Consider the following 27,437-nt stretch of genomic DNA (forward strand, 5'->3'; position numbering starts at 1 on the left):
GCCAGCCTTCTCCCGGCTTCCGTAAGTCGTCACAAAGGGGGTGGAGACAAAAGGTGCGCGCAGTCGCAGCGACTTCCGGTCGTGGGCAGTTGGCTGTGCTGTCACGAGGACAGGGGGGGATTCGCGGGGTGAGTGACCAGCCGGGCCCTGTCCTTCGCCCGGGGGCCCGGCCTGCGCCCCCCGCCCCCAGTGGAAGAGAGCTGCGGGGTCTCTCAATTGCCTCACACCAGGCTGAGGTCATCTCCGGATCAGCCAGGGTGGGCGGCAGCCGGTGTGTTTAATCCACTCCACCGGCCCTGCCTTCCGGCGTCCCCCCGGCTCTTCATCCTCCACACCCACGGTACAGCGGGCGGGGCCCACGGTCACTCCTGCGGTGGGTGGGCCCGGCCACTCGTAATAGGAGTTGGGGTGTCCCCACGCACACCCGCGCTCCGCTGTGCAGTGTCTTGTCTACCTGGCGGTTGCGTTGCCCCCCTTGCCAGAGGGGTTTGCACGAAAGGGGCACCATTAGTGTGACCTGCAATCAGTTAAACATAAATAAAGATCAAATACCTGTGGGTACTGCACATGTGCTCCCCGAGCCCCGCGACAGCCATTGTGGTTTTACGCTGCGCTTTTCCTTCTTTAAAAATGATTTTCTCTACTTTGCTGCTCTGCAAGACGCACATGATGAAGCTTACAAGCATCTAAGCACGTGTTACTTTACTCATGAGCGTTCCCACTGATGCCAATGGGACTACTCGCGTGAGTAAAGTTGCGCGCTTGTTTAATTGTTTGCAGGATCAGGGCTTGCACAACTGTCTGGGGAAACAGTCAAACGTATTATGTATGCAGAGTGCTGTCAAACACACAAAGTAAGCACATTGGAAAAAGAGAGATCTGTGATTCCATTATAGTCGTCACAGGAATTGTTTTACCTATTTTTTAAAGAGTGGTGGCTGCCAAATTTACACTGTCCCTTTAAATTCTGTGTGTGGTTCTGCCCAGTTTAAATGGACAGATTTCCACTGTGTATTTGTTGTATTTATAAACAAATACATGAAAAATGTATAGGATTAAAAACTGAAAATTTGTGTTTCTGTTTGTAAATCTTTTTGGTATCTGATTTGGAGTGATTGGTGTTATAGAAACATAATTTATTAGCTACCTAAGTACTGCCCATGGATGGGTTTAGGTTTAGTTGATATTTATATATAAACTAAACTATAAATACTTGTGTGTGCATTTAAAAAATTCAGATCTTTCTTGAGTTATGATGCTAGTATAAAATGCTTTTTCCTTATTCACAGAAATAGGTAATCATGGTTCTCTCTAGTTTGGAGAAGATGATTGGACTCCAGAAAAAGCCTGCCAGTATCAGGAATATCTGTATACTGGCTCATGTGGACCATGGTAAGAGGGACTTTTTGCTATAAGCAGTCATTTAGAGATATGTTCTTATGTGTTCAGATTAAATTGTAAAAGAATATTTCTGTCATTTTGCTGAAGATAAGTGTTTCAAACCATTGATTTCTCATGTGTTTAAATTCATGGGTTCAGTTCAGGGCTGATTTGACCCTAGGCACAGGGCCACTGATAGTGAGAAGTCCTCCTAGAAGGCACCCTTGCAATCAATGTTCTGTGGTGTTGGTGGGGGTGGTTGACAATATAGCCCTTAAAGTGGACAGTAATGGCCAATAACGGAGCATCTCAACAACTGCTGGGTGATATGCTATTCATATTCCCCCTCCCCCTTACATAGCTGGCTGTGGAACTCTGGCTGTAACTTAAACCTTTAGTGGAGTGTGAATCTGCTGTAGGGTGCAGCACTGATCCCTGGTGAAAGGTGGTATAAATTGCCCCCCAGCCTCACACCGCACTAGTGAGCAGTGGCATTACTTGTGAAAACTGTGCTCATCCATACTATTTGGGGGGGAAAAAATGAAAGGGAAAGTATAATGCAGTCAAGTGATGTCTCTTCACTCGCTGGATCAGCGTACATTGAAATCTGAAAAGTCCCTTTCTTCCCTTGGTATAGACTAACTGCCTTGCATTTTTGTGGCAAGGCAGGGTGGCATTAATGGGCATGGGAGGGCTGCTACAATATGTGGCTTTTAAATGTGGGGAGTAGGCTATAGAAAAAAAAAACCCCTCCCAAGCCACATTGTAATAAAAGTAATCAAAACGTGTGTGTACATGGGACTAGGCTGTGTATGTGCATGCACACATTAAATGATATATATGTTCCAGAAAATGAAGAACTTTGTTTAAAATTGGTTAACATTACTCAAGTGCACATATGACCAACACAACCATATAAAAGCCAGGAAATCCCTAGTTAAGCCGAAAACTGTGAATTTACCTATCTTGCTTTCACTGCCCACCTAAGTTGTCTTTTCCTATGGCTTCTACGTAAAACATGGAACTTTGATCATGTGGGATGGTTAGAAATTAATATTTTTTTATTGTTTAGAATGTTTAATTGGTAGTGTGTTGTAGTAAATGGTAGGTGTCTATATAGTGTTTTTTTAGTTTGATTTTTTTTTTTTTAATTGTGTTGTGCTGGATGATTAATGGAAGAAATATTTTGCTGTTTAAGTGGAAATAATTTGAAATAGTGTTTATTGTTTTGGGAGGTTATTGTTTAATAGTAGTGGTTAATCTTTATTTCCATGTTGTAATGAGGAGTTATGGTTGGGTTTTTGTTGTTGTTGTTTCTTCTTCAACATATTCTTTTGGTCACAGTTAAGGTTGCATGTTTTTTGTGGAGATGGAGATGAGAGGCATATCTTGTCAGAGGCAGATGTAGGTGATATTGAGTAACCATAACTGGTTTTTAATAAAGCATTTTTATTAATTTTTTTAAAGAAACCTGTGTGCCTGTTGATAGTTACTAGGTTGTAACAATATCAAGTTTGATAACCCATTGGTGTGTGTGTATTTAAACAAAGTCACTTATTTTTCTTTAAAGGCAAAACCACTCTAGCTGACTGTCTGATATCTAGCAATGGAATAATCTCCAATCGATTGGCAGGAAAGGTACAGTTATAATCTAATATAATTAATTAGTGTCATTTTTGAGAGTTCCTACAAATTTTCTTCCAGACATACCCTTTCACATTTAAAAGAATAGCTTAGGGAAATATCTGTGTACAAATTTATCACCTCTTTTTGTGGTCTTTTATTTTAGCTGAGATATCTAGACAGTAGAGAAGATGAGCAGATCCGAGGAATTACTATGAAATCTAGTGCTATATCACTGCACTTTGCAAAAGGTAAGGTAGAGAGGCTGCACAAAAATGTACAGACTACTGAGATTTTTTTTTTGCTTTGCTTTTCCTTCTATTAATTATCCCTTTCAAGTTTTTTCCTGCAGTTAACTCCTGGATCTGTCCCTTAGGCCTTGGTTCTGCAGAGATTTACATTTTGCAACCTTGTGTTTTTAATCATTCTAATTAAAAAACATAACCACAGTTTTACTTCTGTGTGGTGCACATGCATTCATGAATTCAGTGGGACCCACTTGTGCTTAAAGTTCAGGATGTGAGAAAGTCTTTGGAGGATCAAGGCCTAAATGAGTCAGATGTAGACATTTATGAGTGATAACATCGTATGAACATTGTGCAGCATATCTTTCTTCATCTTGGAGTCTGCTTTACAAGTGAATTGTGGAGGAAAGGATCTTTTTTTCTATACCTCTTCATGCAAAAATGGCCACTGTATGCAAATATGTAACACGTAGCATAAATTTTTTGAAAACTGGTTAAGTGTTCATCACTTAAATCCCCTTTAAAGTTGAAATCTTTGCTCTGCTGAAAGAAAAGGAGTACTTGTGGCACCTTAGAGACTAACAAATTTATTTGAGCATAAGCTTTCGTGAGCTACAGCGAAATACAGACTAATACGGCTGCTACTCTGAAACCTTTCTCTGCTGAGTATTCCAAGAAGAATCATGTGGAAATGAAGTGTCCTTTCACTCCTACATGGTGGAAGCATGTTGATTGGAACAGTATTTGGGAAGTTTCTACCTCTAGTGTAAATGTTCTGTGGATGCCTGGAACTTCAGTTTTCATGCTACCTTTTATTTTAGAGGTGGAACTGATGGGGAGGATGGTTCAGTCTCTGCTCCCAAAGTTGTGGAAACTTTCCATCATACGCACAGAAATAGTTTTTAATTAGCATTTTTATTTATCTAAGATTGCCGAACTCAGAAATAACATCAGTTTTTTAAATAACTTGGCCACAATTTAGAACAATTAACTTCTTGATAGAATGATCGTAGGCAAATGCAACATTAGTACTATTTGATGGATATACAGAATTTTCCCAGATTGGATAATTAGATTTTATTTCACTAAACTTAGTAAGTGGTCACCTGTGCTGAGTAAGTGATGCTGATATCTTAGCATCAGAGAGAGAAATGCTTGTTTTTTGTAGTAAAAACATGCCTATGTCTATTGATATAGAAGAAGTTACTCAAAAAAGTTTTGCCCACATTGATAATTCATGAAACTAACCACACATTTCCCAACTGCTGACTCTTGAGAGCAATAGGAACGTCATTGGATGAGACCCAAATACCTGCTGTTGCTCTGAGTTTGCTAATATTTGAACTTTCCCTTACCCTCTCCATGCTGTTTTTAGATATTATTCATTACAGTTACATTATTTTCCTTTGTCTCCTGGAATGGAAATGATGATGGGAAAATGTAAGAAGTGGGATTTGTTAAAGTTCGCCTTTGTAAGTGTGTGGGGTGAATTTTTGTACAAACCTGTATTTTGTATTTTCTCTTAAAAATACTACATTGTAGGATGATCAACTGTTCATTATCTTCCATATTTGTTCCCTGTATATTTTGGTTTTGATGTCTTGTTACTTTAAGTCCAAATGTTCCTATTTTTATTTTTCTAGTCCTCGGCCCTGAAACAATGGCATCAATGAACACCATCTTCTTTTGACCACTTCTCTAAGTACATCTGACTAGTTCTGTAATAATTGCACACAGTCCTAATTAGAGTCTGCTATACTCTTTATTTCAGGATGTCTGTTTGCCACAATGTTAGTTGTAGGTTTGGATAAGCTAAGTTTGCCCGAGTGCCCTTTCTTCTTTCTCTCCCCCCATCTTTAAGTATGGGAGCGATTGGGCAGAGTAGATTTCTACCAGGCTGATATAGTAGAGCTAACTTTGAGAGATAAAATAAACACATGGGCACTAATAATGTATGTAAGCCTTTCCGTTTTAGTTACATTGTGATTATAAAGTAGTTGAGGGCAATGTGGGGTATACAAGCATTGGAAGACATGGCTAGCTTTATGCTTGAATAGCATTGCCTTGCTTTTAATTTTTTTCCACTATCTTTATGCTCTTTAGCTTTTGTGCTGACATTTAGATTAATTCTTTTATTGCTTCTTTAACACAGAATTGGTTAGATTTTTATAAAACTGCATGCATCTTTTTCATTAGTATTTGTGACATTTTGAAAATAGAAATGTTGAACTCTCCACTTTAATTTCCTATTCAGTTAGGGAGCAGTTTTAAACTAAGCTTTCAGTGTCTCCATGAGGCATTTACTGGTGTCTCTGTAAAACAAGACAACTTTTCTGGGGAAAGTGGGAGACTGTTTATTTACTTATTTGTGAATGACAACCAGAGAACTTCCAGACTGTGATTATTCTTTCTTCATCTTCCTGGTTTCAGTTTAACCATTTGGTTAAGGTGTTGGGGAATTGGCTCACTTGTGCTTAGATTGTCCATTTTGAAAAGAATAGCCATGAAAGAATTAAAATACATTTCCATGTATGTTGGTGTGAGGCTCCTGGCGTATTTCCCCCAGCCCAGGAAGGACTAATGCCATGCCCACAATCTGTTCAGGCTCTTCCTTCTGGGCATAGCTTTATTCTTTATCCTAAAACTCATGAAGCTATTTCCCTGCCCAAAGCAGGCTTCAGGAGTCCAGAGGCCTTTCTTCTTGTCTCTGTCATCCCAGCTCTAGGGTTAGCCATAGGGGACCCATTTACTTCCAGCAGCTCCCCTACTCACCTAATCCACTAGTTGGCTTTTATAATCATTGGATTATAGTGATATCAATATTAGTTGGGAGGTAGCCGATCAATCTCAGGTGGGGAGGACTTAATTCCCCTTAGAGGGCCAACTGTCCTGTGACAGTTGGTTTGAGCATTGTGAGACTTTGTGGATCTGTTACACAAAACCAGCTTTAAGATTAGAGTTTCATATGAAATTTAAAGAATCTCAATGTGTCTAACTCCACAAAACTAATGAAGAAGAATATACGAATTTGGTGCTAGCCTGCTGCAGAATTTGGAAATCTTGTTGGTAATTTTATGGTGTTTTATAGTATTTGAACATTTAGGGTTCTGGCTCAGACTTGTATTTTTTAAAGTTACTTAAAAAACAACAATTTTCAATAAGGAAAATTCACTTCTGAATTTGGGATATCATGAGTGAAGCTTATCCCCATTAGTGATAGCTTCCTGTGTTTTATCTTTACATGCTGCAGTACCTACTGTCTTGACTCAGTTACAGAGAATAATTTTTGTTCCATTAATTATAATTTAATGCAATAATAGTTAATATGCATCACTTTTTATCAAAACATGTTCTTAAATATGCTGTCTGTTCTGTCCTAAACACATTTCTACAATTTTGGCCAAGCTAAAGAACTGGTTAGGAAATTCCTATAATTAAGTCATAGTATGTAAAGAATAAACAGCTAAAAGCCACTGAAACTAATTATGTTTATTTTTTCAAAGTGCAATAAATATTGTTCAGGAGTAAAAGTGATACATAAACCGAATTTTTTTGACTTATCAAGGCATGATGAAGATTCTTGGCTAGCACATCTTGTTTAAGTGGTGTTGGGGCTGTTGTTAGTCTCTCTTGGCTTATTAAGGAGTATTGCATAACTAATTTTGTTGCATACTTGGATGTTGTCTTCAGAGACGCATCTTATGCTGGAGCCACTGTTTTAGAGTGTGAATTTTTCTTGGTTGTTTAGGCATTAGTTATTTGCTGATGAGTGTGGTTTGGATTTCTTATTTACAAATGTAGATTTGTTTTTTGTTTTGTTTTAAATATTTATTTTTTGGTGGTCCTGATTTGTCTTGTGTATATTTTTGCTTTTGAGTGTATTTTCTCTTTCAACACAACTGCAGCTCTTGGGCAAACACATCTTTCTCCTCCACTTGTCCCATCCAACAGCAGTAGAATGGAGTGGGGAAAGGGTTCACAAGTCCTCAATTAAAAACATTCTTTCTAGCTCAAGTTAAGTGCACCATTTGTATCAGGGTAAATGTCCTGACTGGGAGATCTGTTAGGCTGTGTGATAATCTCCTAGGAGTTGTAGTAGAGAAGACTTATCCTCCCAAGGTTAGTGTTAGAAGCTTTTCACTTGTGATGTGTAAAATGAAGTTGGACAAAACACTAGTGGTGAACAAACCTATGCTAATGGGGGGATTGGATTAGATGTCATAAGTCTTTATTTCTTTTTTCTACCTAGTAGGCATATTAGAAATGAAAACTGCTGTAACTGGTTAGAATATTCTGCTATATTCTATATTTGTTTTCTTTCAGACTTTATTAAAGGAAGGTATTACAATATTAAATATATTACTATATCTGAAATAAAAATTTGGGTGGCTAGGTATGGAAGTTGTTCAGTGTTCAGGTATATATTTTTAAAGGGCAACTTTCAATAGTGAATGAAATCTAAATTTTGTAAAAATAAAGTCTAACAGCATCATGCAAATGTTTTCTTTAAGCTTGAGGAAAACTTCTTTCAACTATTATTATAGAAACATTCCCCTCCAGTGTTTGCAGACGCATTTTAATTTTGTGACTATACATGAAAATTAGAAATTGAAATGTAGTCGACCATATTGTCATTTCTAAGATGAGTAGAGTGCAAAAATGAACAAATGACAGTAGATTTAAAAAATTCTTCCATTTTTAAATAATCTAAAGATATATGCTAGTAATGCAGATAATGAAAATTGTTTTAAAAAATGTAGCTTCTATCTTAAGTGATACTTCAACAATTTATCTTTTAAGAGTAAAGGGTTGACTTTCATGGTGAGCAACTGTTAGTGTCTTTTAAACACAGATGTTAATATGGTTGTTTGGCGATTTGGCTATTGGCATTCCAAAATTGGTATGCTTTCTCCTGAGCTAGGTGGGGCCAGATTTTCAAAGGTACTTAGTGCCTAAAGATGTAACTAGGCACCAATTGTGATTTGCAAAAGTACCTAAGCAGGAGTCGTTGGGAGTTGAGTTCCTAACCTGCTTAGGCACTTTTGAAAATTCCACCATCTACATTAGTTGTCTAAATATGTTTGACAATCAGGCTCCTGGTGTCCTTGCTAATATTAATGTCTATAGCTAAGTAAGGAACATAGAAACTTTTATAGCAGTCACTTTGTGTATTTAAAAGTAAATTGTTTGATTCTAGGTGATCAGGAGTATCTCATTAATCTAATAGACTCCCCAGGGCATGTGGATTTCTCTTCAGAAGTATCAACTGCTGTCCGACTCTGTGATGGTTGTATCATAGTGCTGGATGCTGTGGAAGGAGTCTGTCCACAGGTGAGATTTTAAAAAATGATTGAGAAAGGATGGAGATGAGACTAGACAAAAATGTTACTGTTTAGCTGTCTTAAATACATTAAACAGAAGAGACATACAAACCAACGGTCAGAATTTCTGTAAAATGCTACTCTCTTTTAATAAATTGTGTATTGCATATGAAGTCTGATTTACTGCTGAGTGATTAACCATAGAATGTGTTCATGAATATGTGGTTGAGATACTGTTGCCTTGGTGTTGGAGATACAAGTACGTGCTCTCACTGGCAATGGAATATTATTGCACAGAAGAGATAAAAATAAAGGGGAGTATAGAGTGGTTTTTTTTTAAAGGTTACATATTTTTCTTATTTTAGTGTATTTAAAGAGCAAAATTGTCCAAAATAAAAGAATATCTCTAGTATATTTATTCTCCTATGATTATAAGGTTTTTTTGTAAGAAATGTTTTTAAAATTTACATTGCTATGAAAATGCTTACTATGGCATAATTCTGTAATAACTAACTCCATGTATTTTGGGATACAATCCACAGATGTTTAGAACCAGAAGTCGATAATGTATTTATTTAAATTTTGCTTCTAAACTTAGTGGCTTTTTCTTTAACATTGTAAGTATTAATTTTGTGATGTTAGGGTTTCCTTAACTCTTTCCTGCCTTTTTTAACACTTTCTTTCCCCTGCTAGACTCAAGCAGTTCTGCGACAGGCATGGCTAGAAAATATCCGTCCAGTCTTGGTGATTAATAAAATTGATCGTTTGATAGTGGAGCTCAAGTTAACTCCTCAGGAAGCATATTCTCACCTTAAGAATATCTTAGAACAGGTATGAGGCTTTACAGTGTAACACTAAGAGAACACCTTTTGTAGTTTTTTCCCCTTTTTCTCAATGCTCTAATTGCCACTTTCTGCCCTTTTTATTTGGACTAGAAACAGTGCAAACTGTAGTGTGAGATAACCAGTTTTCCCTACCTTCTGATAGTCATGCATTGTTGTCTATTTTAATTAAACTTTTTTAAGAATACGTATGATTATTTAATACCTATTCCTCTTTATCTTTCTGGGCATTTATAATGTACACAGCTCTGAAAAGAATATTGAGTTCTTCTCTACAAGTCAGCAGGAGGCATACTAACAGTGTTAATGGCATATCTCAGAGATTTGATCGATATAATACTATTTTTAAAACCCCTATTTACTGTGTATTTTGAGTTTTTTGGAGGCTGAAATAAGACTATATTTATAATCTCAAAAATACTGACTGCCTGATTTGGGGTTGGAATTGTTAAATAGTCATCTTTAAATATTTAATTATAAATTGATTTCTCATTAATGGTTTGAGATAACTGTATTTACAGCTATTTCCTTATATGTCATATCTTCCTTTCTGTTTTTATTTATTTTACATATTGGAAATAATAATTCACCATTTCTCATTGTGAAAAAGGATACTTTTTTTTTAAAGCCGAGAACTAAATCACTAAATCCCATTAAGACTAGATATGATTTGTGAAGTATTACAGACATGGGGTGAAATCCTGGTCCCACTGAATTCAATGGGACAACTCCCATTGACTTCAGTGGGACCAGGATTTCATCCACAATGTCTATATATAAACTTTTTTGCTAAGCTTAAGCGAACTGCCTTTGGATGTTTAAGCAACAGTCATATGATTAGATAATTGAAATCTTCTTTGTGAAAAGATTTCACAGGTTGGTTGCAGTGTTTTAGAGCACTAGCTATAATTTTCTGTGGTTTTACGTATGGTTCCTAGGTTAATGCAATCACTGGAGCTCTTTTCACCTCTAAAGTCTTAGAAGAAAGAGCTGAGAAAGAAACAGAAACTCAAGGGAATTCAGATTCTATACATGGAGATCAAGTTTATGACTGGAGTGCTGGCTTGGAAGATACTGATGATTCACATCTTTATTTCTCGCCAGACCTGGGGAATGTGGTATTTGCCAGTGCAATTGATGGTTGGGGCTTTGGGTAAGTAAATAAGTGTAGGATTTCATTAAAGTGTCATTTACCATATTTAATACTAAGGCAGCTGGAAAATCTTTTGAACTGGTCTAAATACTTTTTAGAGGTAACCATTTTGCATTTTCCTGTACATCCAATGGCATGTGAAAGCTGAATAGTTTTTTTTTCCAAAGTTTCAATTCGTGACCTTGAAATAAATCACTATTTTGGTTCTTAACAGTTACAGTTTCGAGGATTTTATGTTCTTCAAAAAATATTTTCTTATACTATGATGTTTAGTTGCTGTCTTTCTTTTAGGTTTCTGCATGCACACAAATTTCATATTTGTTTTCTTGTGACCTTCTATAAAGTTTTTTTTTTTGTATTTCAGCAGATATTTGTAAATCAGATACACAGTGGTGGCAGAGATATTACATTAAATCATAAGAAATCTAGAATTCCATATTTCATAGTGTGTTGTTAAGGGCATATGTTTTTTGAATTTCTTTGCTTACGTTCTTAAGTGTCTGTTTTTAGCTTTTTGTTTCAGAAAGGGTAGGTGGGTCGTAATAAAGATTTGTAAACATTCTGATTGTTTACCACAAGGTGGAGTGCTTGTCTTTGTCTTTAACATGTACTTAAAGGGATACAACCCATTAATTTAGGTTCAAATTTTATATTTTTTATTGTTGATTTGACAAAATTAAAATCTGTTTATTTAAAAAAAAAGTTAAATATATCTTGTTCATAAATGTTGGGTGAATGTAATACTTTTTGGTAAAAGCGATGCTATACATGGTCTGATTGGCTAACTTCTTTTTTTGTCACTTCTGTTCCCCTAATAGTTCCTTTGCAGATGGTTTGTATGCAAACATGTCAGAAAATCTATTTATTTTTCTAACACAAAGAGCTAGATGAAAAGAATATGGGAGGACCTCAGTCTTGAGAGTTTGACACTGGTGAAAACTCCCTGTTATACTTTCAGGGAGCACTTGTCCTATATCATTCTTGATGTAGGCTTGATTCACACACAGAGAATGGTGTAGAATAAAGTTTATTTGACTTTGAGGGAAAAGTGTTCATAACAATCATTTATGTGGGAATTTTTAAGGCTAAATTGGATGGAAGTAGTTGAAAGGGGCACTGATAGAGATTGGAGCTGCAATTCATAATGAGCTCAAATTATTTTTTCTCGGACACCGGTTTTGTGTATCGTGGTTTTTTGTGTGTGTGTGCTTTATTTCAAATCAGTTAATGTTTGATATGTAGCTGTAACAAAATAGTATTTCTGTCTAGTAGAAAGTTTGATGGGTTTTTAAGCTTTATTGGTCACGTGACTGGTGATTAAATTAAGTGTGGTAAGGTAGGGAGTTGTGTTGGTCTGTTTTTACTTTAATGTTTACTTTGTATCTGCTGTGGGCTGGTTCTTGTGTGTTTAAAATTTAAGCTGGGGTGCCCAGAGCTTCGGATGTGAAGCTTTTGAAAGACTGAAATCTAAATAAATAATCACAAACTGATTTATTGTTGTTTAAGCTTCCCATGGTAGAAGGATTTAAGAATATGACCTGAGCTCATTTGTGCATTTGATACCTTGGTGTGCTAGAGAGGATAGAGAAGCTTTTTGATTATAATATGGCAGTACAATACAGACATAAGAAAAAGTTTGAAAATAGGCCCAAGTTTGTTTACAAAAAGATAATACAACTCAATGTTAAAATTCCCCACAGGTTAATTTGATGGATTACTAAAATGTAGAAGCTTTTTCCTTCGGTTTTAAGACTTGAAATTCTTAGTGAATTATTTTGGGTTCTCTGTGTACAGGACATTATTTCAGCCAAGGGAGCACTCCAGGAGCTCATGAGTCTTCTGTTGGAATCCTATTTGACTTAAGTCAACTTTTTTCATTCTTGCATCTATATATAAGTAATAGAATAGCTTCTGTTACCCTGTTCTCCGAAGTATACAGTGTCCTACAGCTTAAACAGAACAGTGATGGTGGTGTTTATAGTAGTTTCCTCATGCTGCTTATTCTGTCATTTTTCTGTCATCAGAAAAATGCTTTCCTGTTTTTGCTAAAGTTGGATGAAAACTGTTTGGTCCAAGGGACCATTCCTTTTTCTTTCTTTCTTTCTCTTTTTCTCTTTCTTTCTTTCTCTTTCTTTCTTTCTTAGTAGCTGGCATGGTCTGGTTTAGTGATGGCAGTGGTAGAATTTCCTTTAAATGAAAAAAGGAGCATTTTCTTCTTAATTAATCTCAGGAGGATCTGTCCAGGCTGCCAGCATGACCATCTGGTGAAATGTGGATCAATGAAGCATTTGCCTTAATCAAGGCAGGTTCTGACTGTTATAGTGTTTTGTGGTATGATTCCTAAGGAGATTCCATATTTTCATGGTAGAATAAATGAAGTCATTATATAGTATTAGCCAGATCCAGTGCAGTGAATGGTTCATCTGCTTTTCTCATCAAGTCCAGGTGTTGAAAGGATGCAGTAAATCTATATACAGCAGTCACTGACATACAACAAATCATGAGGGTTTTTTCCCTTCCAAAGCCTTAGGGTAAGCTGCTGAAAAAGGTACATTTTTGAAATTTTTTTATAGGCATAACTTATATGTTGCTGGCTTGGACAGGTTATTAATGTCTTTTGTTAGGAGTGTGAAGTCCTAACTAGAAGCTTTTACAGGTTCCGAAGATAGATTATCAGGTACCAGTGTGGTACAAATATCATTGGTCTAATTTTATACACCTGTATACATTTCATAGAATCATAGAATATCAGGGTTGGAAGGGACCCCAGAAGGTCATCTAGTCCAACCCCCTGCTCAAAGCAGGACCAATTCCCAGTTAAATCATCCCAGCCAGGGCTTTGTCAAGCCTGACCTTAAAAACCTCTAAGGAAGGAGATTCTACCACCTCCCTAGGTAACGCATTCCAGTGTTTCACCACCCTCTTAGTGAAAAAGTTTTTCCTAATATCCAATCTAAACCTCCCCCACTGCAACTTGAGACCATTACTCCTCGTTCTGTCATCTGCTACCATTGAGAACAGTCTAGAGCCATCCTCTTTGGAACCCCCTTTCAGGTAGTTGAAAGCAGCTATCAAATCCCCCCTCATTCTTCTCTTCTGCAGGCTAAACAATCCCAGCTCCCTCAGCCTCTCCTCATAACTCATGTGTTCCAGTCCCCTAATCATTTTTGTTGCCCTTCGCTGGACTCTCTCCAATTTATCCACATCCTTCTTGAAGTGTGGGGCCCAAAACTGGACACAGTACTCCAGATGAGGCCTCACCAATGTCGAATAGAGGGGAACGATCACGTCCCTTGATCTGCTCGCTATGCCCCTACTTATACATCCCAAAATGCCATTGGCCTTCTTGGCAACAAGGGCACACTGCTGACTCATATCCAGCTTCTCGTCCACTGTCACCCCTAGGTCCTTTTCTGCAGAACTGCTGCCTAGCCATTCGGTCCCTAGTCTGTAGCTGTGCATTGGGTTCTTCCGTCCTAAGTGCAGGACCCTGCACTTATCCTTATTGAACCTCATCAGATTCCTTTTGGCCCAATCTTCCAATTGGTCTAGGTCCTTCTGTATCCTATCCCTCCCCTCCAGCGTATCTACCACTCCTCCCAGTTTAGTATCATCCGCAAATTTGCTGAGAGTGCAATCCACACCATCCTCCAGATCATTTATGAAGATATTGAATAAAACCGGCCCCAGGACCGACCCTTGGGGCACTCCACTTGATACCGGCTGCCAACTAGACATGGAGCCATTGATCACTACCCGTTGAGCCCGACAATTTAGCCAGCTTTCTACCCACCTTATAGTGCATTCATCCAGCCCATACTTCCTTAACTTGCTGACAAGAATACTATGGGAGACCGTGTCAAAAGCTTTGCTAAAGTCAAGAAACAATACATCCACTGCTTTCCCTTCATCCACAGAACCAGTAATCTCATCATAAAAGGCGATTAGATTAGTCAGGCATGACCTTCCCTTGGTGAATCCATGCTGGCTGTTCCTGATCACTTTCCTCTCATGCAAGTGCTTCAGGATTGATTCTTTGAGGACCTGCTTCATGATTTTTCCAGGGACTGAGGTGAGGCTGACTGGCCTGTAGTTCCCAGGATCTTCCTTCTTCCCTTTTTTAAAGATTGGCACTACATTAGCCTTTTTCCAGTCATCCGGGACTTCCCCGGTTCGCCACGAGTTTTCAAAGATAATGGCCAGTGGCTCTGCAATCACAGCCGCCAATTCCTTCAGCACTCTCGGATGCAACTCGTCCGGCCCCATGGACTTGTGCACGTCCAGCTTTTCTAAATAGTCCCTAACCGCCTCTATCTCCACAGAGGGCTGGCCATCTCTTCCGCATTTTGTGATGCCCAGCGCAGCAGTCTGGGAGCTGACCTTGTTAGTGAAAACAGAGGCAAAAAAAGCATTGAGTACATTAGCTTTTTCCACATCCTCTGTCACTAGGTTGCCTCCCTCATTCAGTAAGGGGCCCACACATTCCTTGGCTTTCTTCTTGTTGCCAACATACCTGAAGAAACCCTTCTTGTTACTCTTGACATCTCTGGCTAGCTGCAGCTCCAGGTGCGATTTGGCCCTCCTGATAACATTCCTACATGCCCGAGCAATATTTTTATACTCTTCCCTGGTCGTATGTCCAACCTTCCACTTCTTGTAAGCTTCTTTTTTATGTTTAAGATCCGCTAAGATTTCACCATTAAGCCAAGTTGGTCGCCTGCCATATTTACTATTCTTTCGACTCATCGGGATGGTTTGTCCCTGTAACCTCAACAGGGATTCCTTGAAATACAGCCAGCTCTCCTGGACTCCTTTCCCCTTCAAGTTAGTCCCCCAGGGGATCCTGGCCATCCGTTCCCTGAGGGAGTCGAAGTCTGCTTTCCTGAAGTCCAGGGTCCGTATCCTGCTGCTTACCTTTGTTCCCTGCGTCAGGATCCTGAACTCAACCAACTCATGGTCACTGCCTCCCAGATTCCCATCCACTTTTGCTTCCCCCACTAATTCTACCCGGTTTGTGAGCAGCAGGTCAAGAAAAGCACCCCCCCTAGTTGGCTCCTCTAGCACTTGCGCCAGGAAATTGTCCCCTACGCTTTCCAAAAACTTCGTGGATTGTCTATGCACCGCTGTATTGCTCTCCCAGCAGATATCAGGAAAATTAAAGTCACCCATGAGAATCAGGGCATGCGATCTAGTAGCTTCCGTGAGCTGCCGGAAGAAAGCCTCATCCACCTCATCCCCCTGGTCCGGTGGTCTATAGCAGACTCCCACCACTACATCACTCTTGTTGCACACACTTCTAAACTTAATCCAGAGACACTCAGGTTTTTCTGCAGTTTCGTACCGGAGCTCTGAGCAGTCATACTGCTCCCTTACATACAGTGCTACTCCCCCACCTTTTCTGCCCTGCCTGTCCTTCCTGAACAGTTTATAACCATCCATGACAGTACTCCAGTCATATGAGTTATCCCACCAAGTCTCTGTTATTCCGATCACGTCATAGTTCCTTGACATCACCAGGACCTCCAGTTCTCCCTGCTTGTCTGTGATTTGTCTGTGTCTCCTCTCTGTATAAAATCTCACTTTTATTTCCTCTCTTTACAAGGGATAATGTACAAACTACAATATGTAGAAATGAAATGTTTTACAATGATTATTTCTATCTCCCTTCTTACTGTTCAAAGAGAAATCTTTTTGGATTGAAAAGATAGCTTTTTGGTGCACAGTGAATCAAATTAGAAGTCAATTAGCAAGACTTGTTTGACTCAAAATAGATATATCCTTCTTGTTTGAATATACTGGATAATTAAGTCATATAAATACCAAGAAAAACTGCCAAAAGTGTCATGTAAAAAGATTTATTTTATAAAATATAACATACTTTGCTTTTGGCCTTTTTCCATGAATGTATTTTTAGTATGGTCAGACAGTACAATAGTAGTGTGTATTTTAAAAATTTGGAAGCATATTCCATAAGTGCCAAAAGCGATATTGAAGAATATATGATCATGAAATCTATACTTAAAGAGAGATGTTTTCGTTTTATGGCTGACACAGCTTAACAAGATTTACATAGATCTTCCTGTGAGTATATTACTCAGGTGATCTATGATCTGTAGTAGCTATTCATTGATTTCTGGGTGGGAGTTAGGCCATTTAGGGCTAATATCTTAAGATCTACCTGTCTGAAAGAGTGCCTCTATTCCCTTTTGATATTACTGTACTGCAGAGATATTACTCCTCTGCAGTCCCGATAAGCAGAGGAGCCCAAGCTGGAGACTTCACAAAATAAAAGAAAGGGAATTGCTGGTAGTGTTCTCAGCAAGGGGGTTTTAGAACTCACTCTCTTCCCTTGGTCTGAAATAGCCTGCATTTGTTGTCTTTCAGTGTCCACTGTAAAGCCCATTTATTCTCCCTTGCTGTTGAAACCATGTGAGGAACCATTATGCAGGTGTTAGGGTTTTTATTTAGTTCTTTCTTTTTCCCTTGATATAGATGTGTATGGGAGTTGGGAGAAATTTTTGGAGTAGTTAAAGCAGCTAATAGATTTGTTAAATTGTATCTATAAATGTTGGCAAAGTCACGGGGAGCTGTGGATACGCGTTCTTTCTTTTTTTGTGTATATATAAAAATAATCAGTAGCATATCATAATCCTCACGTGGCTTTAGGTTTTAAGTTTGCGATTCTGGTCACGGACCTAATTAAAAAACAACATGGTCCTCTCCGCAGAATGAATTTGAAATTCCTGACTTAATATGAATAATAATTTATGTTGTGTCCTGTCACGTTGCAAGACATTATACAAACATCAGTTACTTTAGTTAGGATACAGATTCAGACTTCAAGTTGGCCTTTATGTAAAAAAAAAAAAAAAAAATGTTCAAACTAATACAGATGTATGTTAAATATTGTTATTTTTAAAATTAAGTGTCCTGAACTAAAGAGAAAACAGTAGAAACTGTGGGGGTAAAATAGGGATGCAAGACTACTTAGATATGAATATCACATAAGTTGACACAGGCTTACATTGATAAGTGTAATGTTGTGCATACCAATTTGTATCAAGATAGATTTTTCTTTCTTTTAGCATTGAGCATTTTGCAAAACTGTATAGCCAAAAGATTGGAATCAAACATGGAGTACTTTTGAAGACCTTGTGGGGAGATTATTATCTAAATGCAAAGGCAAAGAAGATAATGAAGGGTGACCAGGTAATATTGCTGGGATACATGTTACTTTGAAGCTCCTTGTTGACCTTTTATAATTTCTTTCCAACAAATAAAAGGTTTTCTGTCAAATATCCATGGGTAATACATTATTTGAGCTGTAGCCTGATAGTCTCTAATTCCATTCCTCACAGTATGGCATGAAAATTCTGCCATCAATATTTTTTAAAATTCATATTGCATAAATAGAAGTAATAGCCTCTCATTCATTGGGGCGGCTTTGCCTCAGGAGATTGGTGGTGAATCTGGCTATTGGAGGGATTATTCTTGCACAAAGGAACCCTCAGATATCTTAGAGCCAGCATAACCCCTCCTACATGCCTCATTTCTATGCCCAACATACAGGGCATACCAGCAGCCAGGCATCAGGGTACAGAGATGCTAGCTATGCTTCTATAATGAAAGATGAGAGCTGGTAGGAGAGGAAGGGTGTGTAGGAGCCACTAAGGCAGTTCTATGCTATTTGTGGAGTCTTCCAGCTTTAGAGCAGTTTTGCTCCAGGAAAGCATCATAAATGTACCCTCCCAGATTAGAGATTATTGCCTCATTAGTCACTCCATTGCTTCATGGAGTGAATATGGTATTTTTAGCCTATGAAGACCATGGCTGGGAATCTTTAGTTCTCTTGTATGAAGTATTAAACCACTATTAAACCTGGGAGAGCAGAGCAGTTTCTCTCCCTCTTCATTTAACATAGTTTTTCTTCTGTCTGTAGAAGTGAGAATTAATACTTATTAAGTATAACCAGACTCAGGACAGGCATGATCAGTATTGATAAGTCTCTCTTGTTAAAAATTAAACCTTTTGTCCTTTGACTTTTTTGATGGCATGTGGTCCAATAATTTACTCCATCCAAATTTGATTAGGGCTGTTGATTAACCTCACTTTATATACAGACAGATTAACAACAGATTTCATCTAATATGACTAGTTTTAAACACTACTTATGGAGGTTTGTAGTTTAATCATACAGACCTATTCATTGTGAAACTGATCAATGCTAAGCTATCGGCTATGTAATGTTTATTCAAGCTCCTAAATACTGTGTGTGCTCTTCTAGTCAAAAGGAAAGAAACCTCTGTTCGTGCAATTGGTGTTGGACAACATCTGGAGTCTATATGAAGCTGTTCTGAAAAGGTAGGAGAAGTCCCAATGTTCTCTTTGAATCCTTTTCACATGCTTTTTGCAGAGATGAAGGTTCTTGAAATATTCTGATTATCACAATCAAATACTGTAGATGCTTGTGACACGTCATTCTGCTGCTGTTTTTTTCCATAGAGACAAAGAGAAAATAGACAAAATTGTCACCTCTTTGGGATTGAAAATTGGTGCACGTGAGTCACATCATGCGGATCCTAAAGTTCATCTCAATGCCATTTGCAGTCAATGGTTACCCATATCCCAGGCAGTGCTCTGTATCCTTAAGAAAAAAGCTATTTGGTTTTTACCAGCAGTTCTTAGACTTCAAAGGGTTACCTATGTATTTTTGTATAATTTGTGTAAAATGTTTTTTTAAAAAAAGGTATCACCTAGAAATCTAGTTTTATACATCTTTGTCTTTTTAACTAGTATAGTGGTTCTCAGACTTTTGTACTGGTGACCCCTTTCAGATAGCAAGCCTCTGAGTGCGATCCCCCTTGTAAATTAAAAACACTGTTTTTATATATTTAACACCATTATAAATGCTGGATGCAAAGCGGGGTTTGGGGTGGAGGCTGATAGCTCGTGACCCCCCCCCATGTAATAACCTCACAACCCACTGAGGGGTCCTGACCACCAGTCTGAGAACCCCTGAACTAATATATGTGATTATAAAAATGTAGTTGAAGGCATTCTCCCTCCCATCCCCTTCTTCCAAGATAGCTGTTCTTTATAGTTTTTCTCTTGAGCACCTGCACAAGGGGAGAAGGAAACTGCACTGTAGTTAACTCTTTGTTTAATGGGCCCAGATAGTTTTCCTGCACCTATCACAACATGGAATATGATTTGTACCAGAATCACTGCACACTGGGAAATAGTTTGTAAGGGTGCCCACTGTATATCGAACAGTTGACTATAATTATTTGAAAAGAAGCTAATAAGTTAATCAAGCTGGTGTTTATGTTAAAAAAAAAAAAAAGTCATTTTTTTCCAAAAAGAGATCATGTTTAGCCATATTTTGCAAGTTAAACACTTTTGCTTTCTGATGCTGGGAGGACTTACTGATGTCAAAAGTTGCTCCAGTCTTCCAAGAACTTGTTTCAGTGGTTATTCTGTTGGCAAGGGAGGATGTCTTGGGACTGCAATAAATTCCTGTTAGTTTCATCTAATAATTTAGTCTACTTTATCAGTTCAATACCCTTTTAATTCTTTCTTTTCCTGTTACTTTTTTCTAGTAAGCTGCATTTTTGTCAAGTCACTTTGTAGGTCTTGTCCATTAATTATCCATATAAAATTTTTCTAAATTCTGTATCTGTTGTGGACTAGTTAGTGAGGCATGTGAACATGGCATCTCTCTGCATGGAGTCATCTTTCCCTGCATGTCTTCCATTTCTGATTCATCTTCTCACCAGGGTTACACTCCGTATCAATTCTAGTTTCAATTCTATTTTGTCACCACTGGAAGTGGTTTTGTTCCTTTGTAATCTGATGTTTGCTGATATAGTCCTAATGAATTTAAAAAAATCTTACCTGTTATGTTTTCAGTCTGTTTCCCTTATTGATAAAATGATTGAGATTTAAATTTAAAGCAGTTTATACTATCCAAATAAGTATACTGATTGACCTATTTTCTCTGTTCTAATATTCAGTGACATAAAAGTACTTAATCTCTGATTTCCACCATCTTGGTGTTCCTGCATGTATGTGTACATTTGAAAGAAATAATGTTATGAAGTTTTTTGAGGTCGGATGGGCTTACAATATGCTTCTATTTTGTAGTTTATTTGATCATAAATATATATATTTTAAAAAGTCTTTTTTTGAAGGATTACTACATTGGCAGTTGGTGCACACAAATGGTAACATTTTTGATAAATACAATATCTGACGCATATACCTAATTTCTAGTTAATAAAGAACCGTATATGAAGTTTCTGTACATCCTTAACAATGTGCTTTAGCTATGGTGTGTAGTAAACTTCCCAGTCCTCTTGATATTACTGTTGAGAGGGTAGAGAAGTTGATGTGTGTTGGAGCTAGAACTTTTGATTCTCTACCCCCAGAAACTCAAGAACTGAAAAAGGGTAAGTAAATGTTCTCTCAACAGCTTGAAAATGTCAGTTTTTTTTTAAATGCACTCACCATATCTGTCTTTAAGTATCTGTATAACCTCTGCTTTGCCACTGTCATTTAGTGAACATGCTGTCGTTCACCAGATCTTTGATTATGCTGTGCTAGAGTATTAGGCGTCTTATTTTATTGTTCAGTATGTTTTTGAGACCTTGTGTATTGCATGGCTTTTCGACCCCCTCAGGTTGCAAATACAATATATTGATGGCTTGAAATTATGTGTACAGGGTTTTGAGAGAAGGGTAGGAGGTAAGCATTGTCTCCTGTTGTCTAGAACTAAATGCAAATGTAATGGAGAGGGAATTGACTGCTATACCAAGTTACATATATAGTCACTAGGTGTTGTGATGGGGTCAGGCCAGATGGCTACAGGAAAGTGATAGAAAGCAGATATATTAGCCCCAGGTTAAGTAGGTCCCTTTTCCCTGGATAAGGTAACAGGGAAGGTTCCAGAACAATCAGGAACTTTCCAGAAACAATTAAGGCAGACAGTCTGATTAGAACACCTGTGGCCAATCAAGAAGCTACTAGAATCAATTAAGACAGGCAGGCTAATCAGGGCACCTGGGTTTAAAAAGGAGCTCGCTTCAGTTTGTGGGGTGCGTGCGAGGAGCTGGGAGCAAGAGGCACAAGAAGCTGAGAGTGAGAAGGCATACTCCTGGAAGACTGAGAGGTACAAGCATTATAAGACATCAGGAGGAAGGTCCTGTGGTGAGAATAAAGAAGGTGTTGAGAGGAGGCCATGGGGAAGTAGCCCAGGGAGTTATAGCTGTCACACAGGTGTTACAGGCGCCACTGTAGACAACTGTAATCCACAGGGCCCTGGACTGGAATGCAGAGTAGAGGGCAGGTCCGGGTTCCCCCCATCCCTCCATCCAACCAACTCCCTAGTTGATACCAGAGGAGTTGACCTGGACTGTGGGTTCCACCAGAAGGGAAGGTCTCTGGCCTGTTCCCCGATCCACTAGGTGGATCAGCAGAGACTGCTGGGATTGTTCTTTTTTCTTTTCCCGATGCTGGCAAGTGATGAGGCTAACTGAGTGAATGGCAGTTTTGAGCCACGAAAGTGGCCAAACTGAGGGCTGCCGTGAACCTCTGAGGTGAGCAAATCCGCCAATAAGCGCAGAACCCACCAAGGCAGAGGAGGAACTTTGTCACAACGTTTAAACTTGGATCTGATGTTTATAGGTGTATTGATCAGCTATGCCCATCTGATGTTATCATAGTGTAAAAATCATGTTCAGTTGAATTGGCTGTGTCTTTAAATAACCTTTCATTCTGTGTTAGAACAAATTAGTCTGGCGTACCCTAGCAATGTGTGGAAAGGTAGTCTAGCAGGCTCATGTTCACCTATTTCCATGGGAAACTGTTGTTCATAACAAAGAAAGCTGTTCCGTTGAGTCTGTACAGGCAATAACTTCATCGTAGAAAGCTTGAAGATAGCATTAAGAATTTAAACCATGATTACATATGGATTTATTATTGAGAAAATGCTTCATTATTTATTTTAAAAATAGTGTAGAAATTAATTCTGGCATTTGAATGGGGAAGCCTTTTTTGTACTGAGTGTTGCAGATGTCTATTAAGAATAGTTATGACTTATCTGTATAGGAGAACATTTGATCAGTTAATAGTTGTCAGTTCTAGGTTTTCAATAGAAAACATCTTATTTTCCCCCTACATTCTAGTAATCCTAAAGAAAATGTAATCAGATTTTTCAGCTTTCTGTAGGAAAGGATATAATCAAATAGGAAACCACACATTTTTGGGTTGTGTGAAAAGTTTGATTTGCATTGGACCCATGTTTATTACAGAATACGATTGTAATACAATTTAATAAAAAAGATCCCCTCTGTTCGGCTTTAGGAAGTATTCCAGGAGAACTAACAATAGAGGGGAGATATATGTTTAAAATGCTAATAACGGCTCAAAGTATATATCTGAACATTGGCTACCAAAATATTTACATAACTTCATTTCTATAGTGAAGACATTATGTTTGAAAGAACTTCAAGGGATGAGAGAACTCCATGGGGATGGAGCTTATCATTGTTCAATTGACAGTCCTTCGGTTTTGTTTTCTCAACTAGTGGGAACTGTTTAACGCATTCCTTAATGAAGCAAGACAATCAAATATATTGACCTCCATAAGCCACATTGAAAATTATGGCAATAAAAGTTAATCAGAGGAAATCTCCTCCTTGTTATGTCTCTTGATTGTTTTCAGTTATGAAAATACAATTGTATTCCTAGCTATTTTAGTGAGTGTCTTATTGCTTCATAGTAATAGTCCTGTAGGTTGTTTGGCCAAATAATTTACAGGGTGTTTTCTGACTATATCAGGTCAAGAGAAGAGTTAGTTTTCCATGTTTATAAGTTGGTCAGAGGAATTTGTTATTTTGTTTACCATTTGACATTGTTTTTTACCAGTTAAAGAAAAATTATTGTAGATATACAAAATGTGCTCAGAGATGTACAAAAATAAACGTAAAGGCAGTTGTAGTGTCATGGAACTCATTTACAATGGTCTCAAAAGTACAGAATTTGAAAAGAGGGAAATAACATACAAACACCTCGTATTGAGGTTTTAGGTCAGTCATCCTGCAAGGAGCTCCATGTTTGCTGGACTCCCATTAAAATCAGTGGAGATTCATGCAGACACTGACATCCAGTTCATTTATAGCTACTTGGAGGACCATGGCCTTACTTTTGAAAGAAATAAAAGAACTTGAGACAGTACGCTAGATGGTTCAGCATTCTACTGTTAAATTGTGCCTTCTTTTTCAGTCTAATCTAAACCAACGTCCTAAATGTTATTTTGATATTTTAAGATTATTTCATTTTATTTGAGTGTAACTTGTCATCCATTACTCAGAATTTTCATTTTCACAGATTTTCTCCCCTTCTGATTTCATGTTGTGGAACAGACTTGAAGGTATAAGCAAACTTATTGAATATTAATGCTAAATCAGTGTCCCCTGCTCCTGTTAATTTACCCTTTGACATGTTCTATACAAAACAGAAAGAAAAAGTATGTATAAAAAAAATAGACATCTTTATCCACAGTTTTGGAAAATTGCGTCATCATTTCCTTTCACATTTGTTTAGTGTTCATGAAATGCAGCAGTGAAGACACAGCCCCTGTCATTGTCTTTGTTTCCAAAATGTTTGCAATTGACGCTAAAACATTACCACGCAACAAACCAAGGTAAGAAAAATGTGCCACTCGGCCATCATCCACGTTGATAACACTAGACACCTCCAACTAAGGTTCCATCACTCCAGTGTAACTAAGTTATAATGAAAGTTTTGATAGATTACTTTTGGTGTAAGGAAGTTATTAATTATTCTTTGAAATAATATCAAGTGGTTTAAACAAGGAGAAGGAGCACTAAATAAATTTAAGACTGACTCTTTTGCTTCATGTTTCATTTTGAAAATTTAGTGTACATGTTGAAGATTAATTGAAGATTAATTTAAATCTTTTGTCAAAATCTGAAAAGCACTCTTATTATTTGGAAAACAACATTATTACTCAAAAGCCCATCACGATACCTATATTGCTCATTATTATTCAAAGATCACTGGTAACATGTTTCTCTGACACCCTTTTGTTGTGACAGTGGAGTGCTTTAGATGAAACGGACTCAAATAATTTATCAGATTCTATTAAGAGGAACTACATTTCCTTGAGACATTCATAATAATGGGATTAGTTGTAACCTTTAATCTCTGTAAATCTCTAGGGCATTTTAAATAGTTTACAACTCTATTAAGTAGCCTCTTCACATCTGTATCATTGTGAATACTAGGACTGCTTTTTTCAGAATGAATGAATATAGATGTGGAAAAGCATTTAAGAAAATACTTGTCTTCTTACTATATTAGATCTTTGCCTATTACTGTTTCACTTAGTCTTCATATGCTGAAACTTGCTTACTTAATGGAATTTGGTGTGGCTTATTGCCATATTTAATGTTTGAAAATTAGGACTACTATCTCTATAGTTTTTACACACAGACAATTCATTGATGCTAAAATCTCACATGAATTTTCTTTCCTTTATATTGTGATCTAACAAAATCTTCTAGACAACATTTTAAGTCTTTTTATATTTTCTGAATGTTTTATGGTATATTTTCCTAGTTGGAGATTATTTTAAATCTGCATTTGAGTCTGAATTGGCAATGAAATTGTTTGTGTAACCACAGTTTTGTAATTCTTTAATTAAATATTTTTATTTTCTCCACATGTTCATTTGTAAACACTGATAAAGAATTCAGTACACAGTTTTGTAATTTACAATCTCTACATTTTCATTTTTTGCCCTATCCAGCCTAAAAAAAGAGGTATAATAGCAGTGAATTAAGCAAACCATTTTTCTCTTGTCATATTTATTTTTCAAGGAGGCCCTAAAAACTTCGGTTTGATCATAAGGTTAACTATTTCTAAATGTGTTTTGCATTTCTAACATTGTGAAATGCGAAACATCACAGTTGTAATATATAGTATTTGAATGATCATTTTAATATATTCCATTCAGCTTTAGACTTAATATAGCGATAGATTTAATATAGTTACCTGGATATTATGCCAAAAAGATTTGTTTATGATCGACTGCTGAGAGTTTCGGAATTTTGTAAGAAAAAAATACTTGGTTTTAAGCTGTAATTTTGGTTGTGAGAATACCAATTAGCACAATTACATTTAAACTGATTACACAGTTGATTTTTCGAGAACTCAAATGCTTAATTGCCAAAATAACCTCCAGATGAAGGCAATATAAAATCTTCCCTTTCCAGCACACAGATATATTTCCTTTCCTGAAAATAGATACATTTTCTGAAACAAGTTTGAGATGAGATGTTTGACTACATTTTTAAAATGAATTATTGGCTGGTGATGTGCAAAGAGAGCTATGCTATTAGCTTCTTCTGTTTTTTCAGTTATTATGCTTATAAAGTATTTTCCTTTAGATTATGTCGATTTGAATAGTCATTCACAAATGGGAATAATGCATTGGATTTATGGAGAATGAATTTGAACACTAGATGGTGCTGTTCTGTTTATTATTTCATATGGTACAAATCATATCTAGTGTATGTTTTTTTCATATCTGTGATGTAATTTACCAACTTTGTCGTCATCTTAGTCTTAACTTTTAATTAACATTCATTGTGGCTATTTTTTCTTCCATTCCATGAGAAGGCACCTTTCTCAGCCTGCTTTACAAATATAGCCCACACACTATGTAGAGTCCAAACCTTAGATATTTTCTCCCTAGTGAGCCAATTGTGCTACTCCAATATCTGAGTGGAATAATTAGAAAGAAGAGCCCACTTTCACAGCAGGATCAAAACCTGTTTACGAAATGGGGGTGTTTCAGACAAATGCTGTCAGCTTTTACGCAAGCGGATCACAAAAGGCTAAAACCTTAATAAGCTAGTTTTAATTTCAAATTTCTGGCCAAAATTACATGGTAATAATTGTCAGTCCTATGCTCTAAGTGGAATCTGGGCTCCTAAAAAACAGATTGCGTTTGATATTGACTTTGCAAAGCTAATGGATTCCTCAGACGCCAGCATTCATCTATGTTCTTCTTCCCCTTACTTTTTCCACTGCTCATTAGAATTCACTCTTAACCTCCTACCCCCATTCTCCCTGGGTATTCGGCCTACATTTTCTTTTGTCTGTTTTACCCTCCTTAGCCATTCATCTCCCTCCTTGATGCTTTACATGTTTCAGATATTTGTAGACACTTGTATCCAACTTTTTATTCTTTAGGATATGTATTTTTTTTAAAAAGTCATGTTTCCAAAACAAACCCATCTGCCTTTTAATGAATGATTTGTAACATGATGACATGCATGACTGACTGTAGTTTGTGAAAATTGCACTTACGTGCAAAATGTATTTGCAAAATTTTAATGTTTGTTGCATTTTCTCTTCAGTTGAATAAATTCTGCTAGTATTAGTTGAATACATGTAGTCACAAATAGGATTACGCTTTTCCACTCTGGTAGGTATTTTGAAACATAAATCCATAGTTCTGAGTATCACTGACCTGCTTTGAAAAACCTCTAACAATGCATCTGTGCTGAGTAAGCTACTTCCATAAATCTGGAGAAACCTGCATCTATCTGGCAGTTTTTAAGTAATGTATTATTGGTACAGAAACCCTCTGATCTAATCTTTTTTTGGTATCTGGATTATTTCATCAAAAGTTAAGGTTTCAGAACTTTCATCAAAATCAGGTGTTAGTTGTAATTGACTTCTTCCTGGAAGACTTTAGATATATTCATGATTGTGAAGATTTAAAAAAAAGTGTTCCCCGCATTTTCAATACATTTAAAATACTTAATGCCTCATGTTTTCATAT

At 37.3% G+C, this 27,437-nt stretch overlaps 1 protein-coding gene across 6 annotated transcripts in view; it reads left to right on the forward strand.

Moving 5' to 3' along the window:
* Positions 1–56: 56 nt before the first annotated feature.
* Positions 57–27,437, forward strand: part of EFL1 (elongation factor like GTPase 1) — a 155,480-nt gene continuing 128,099 nt past the window's right edge. Inside the window, exons 1-13 of one of the 6 annotated variants that reach the window (XM_073304079.2) lie at positions 69–340; positions 661–744; positions 1,290–1,392; positions 2,951–3,018; positions 3,170–3,254; positions 8,446–8,579; positions 9,263–9,400; positions 10,350–10,564; positions 17,650–17,773; positions 18,849–18,925; positions 19,067–19,203; positions 20,890–21,012; positions 24,167–24,266. In XM_073304079.2, coding sequence (XP_073160180.1) covers positions 1,302–1,392; positions 2,951–3,018; positions 3,170–3,254; positions 8,446–8,579; positions 9,263–9,400; positions 10,350–10,564; positions 17,650–17,773; positions 18,849–18,925; positions 19,067–19,203; positions 20,890–21,012; positions 24,167–24,266 — 1,292 coding nt within the window. In that variant the 5' untranslated portion in view covers positions 69–340; positions 661–744; positions 1,290–1,301. Of the gene's footprint in view, positions 341–660; positions 745–1,289; positions 1,393–2,950; positions 3,019–3,169; positions 3,255–8,445; positions 8,580–9,262; positions 9,401–10,349; positions 10,565–17,649; positions 17,774–18,848; positions 18,926–19,066; positions 19,204–20,889; positions 21,013–24,166; positions 24,267–27,437 lie in introns of all 6 variants that reach the window. The other 5 variants (XM_073304080.2, XM_073304081.2, XM_073304078.2 and 2 more) reach the window with 5 other exon arrangements.

Source organism: Lepidochelys kempii, chromosome 10 (genome assembly GCF_965140285.1).
Source record: "Lepidochelys kempii isolate rLepKem1 chromosome 10, rLepKem1.hap1, whole genome shotgun sequence".
Lineage (NCBI taxonomy): Eukaryota > Metazoa > Chordata > Testudines > Cheloniidae > Lepidochelys > Lepidochelys kempii.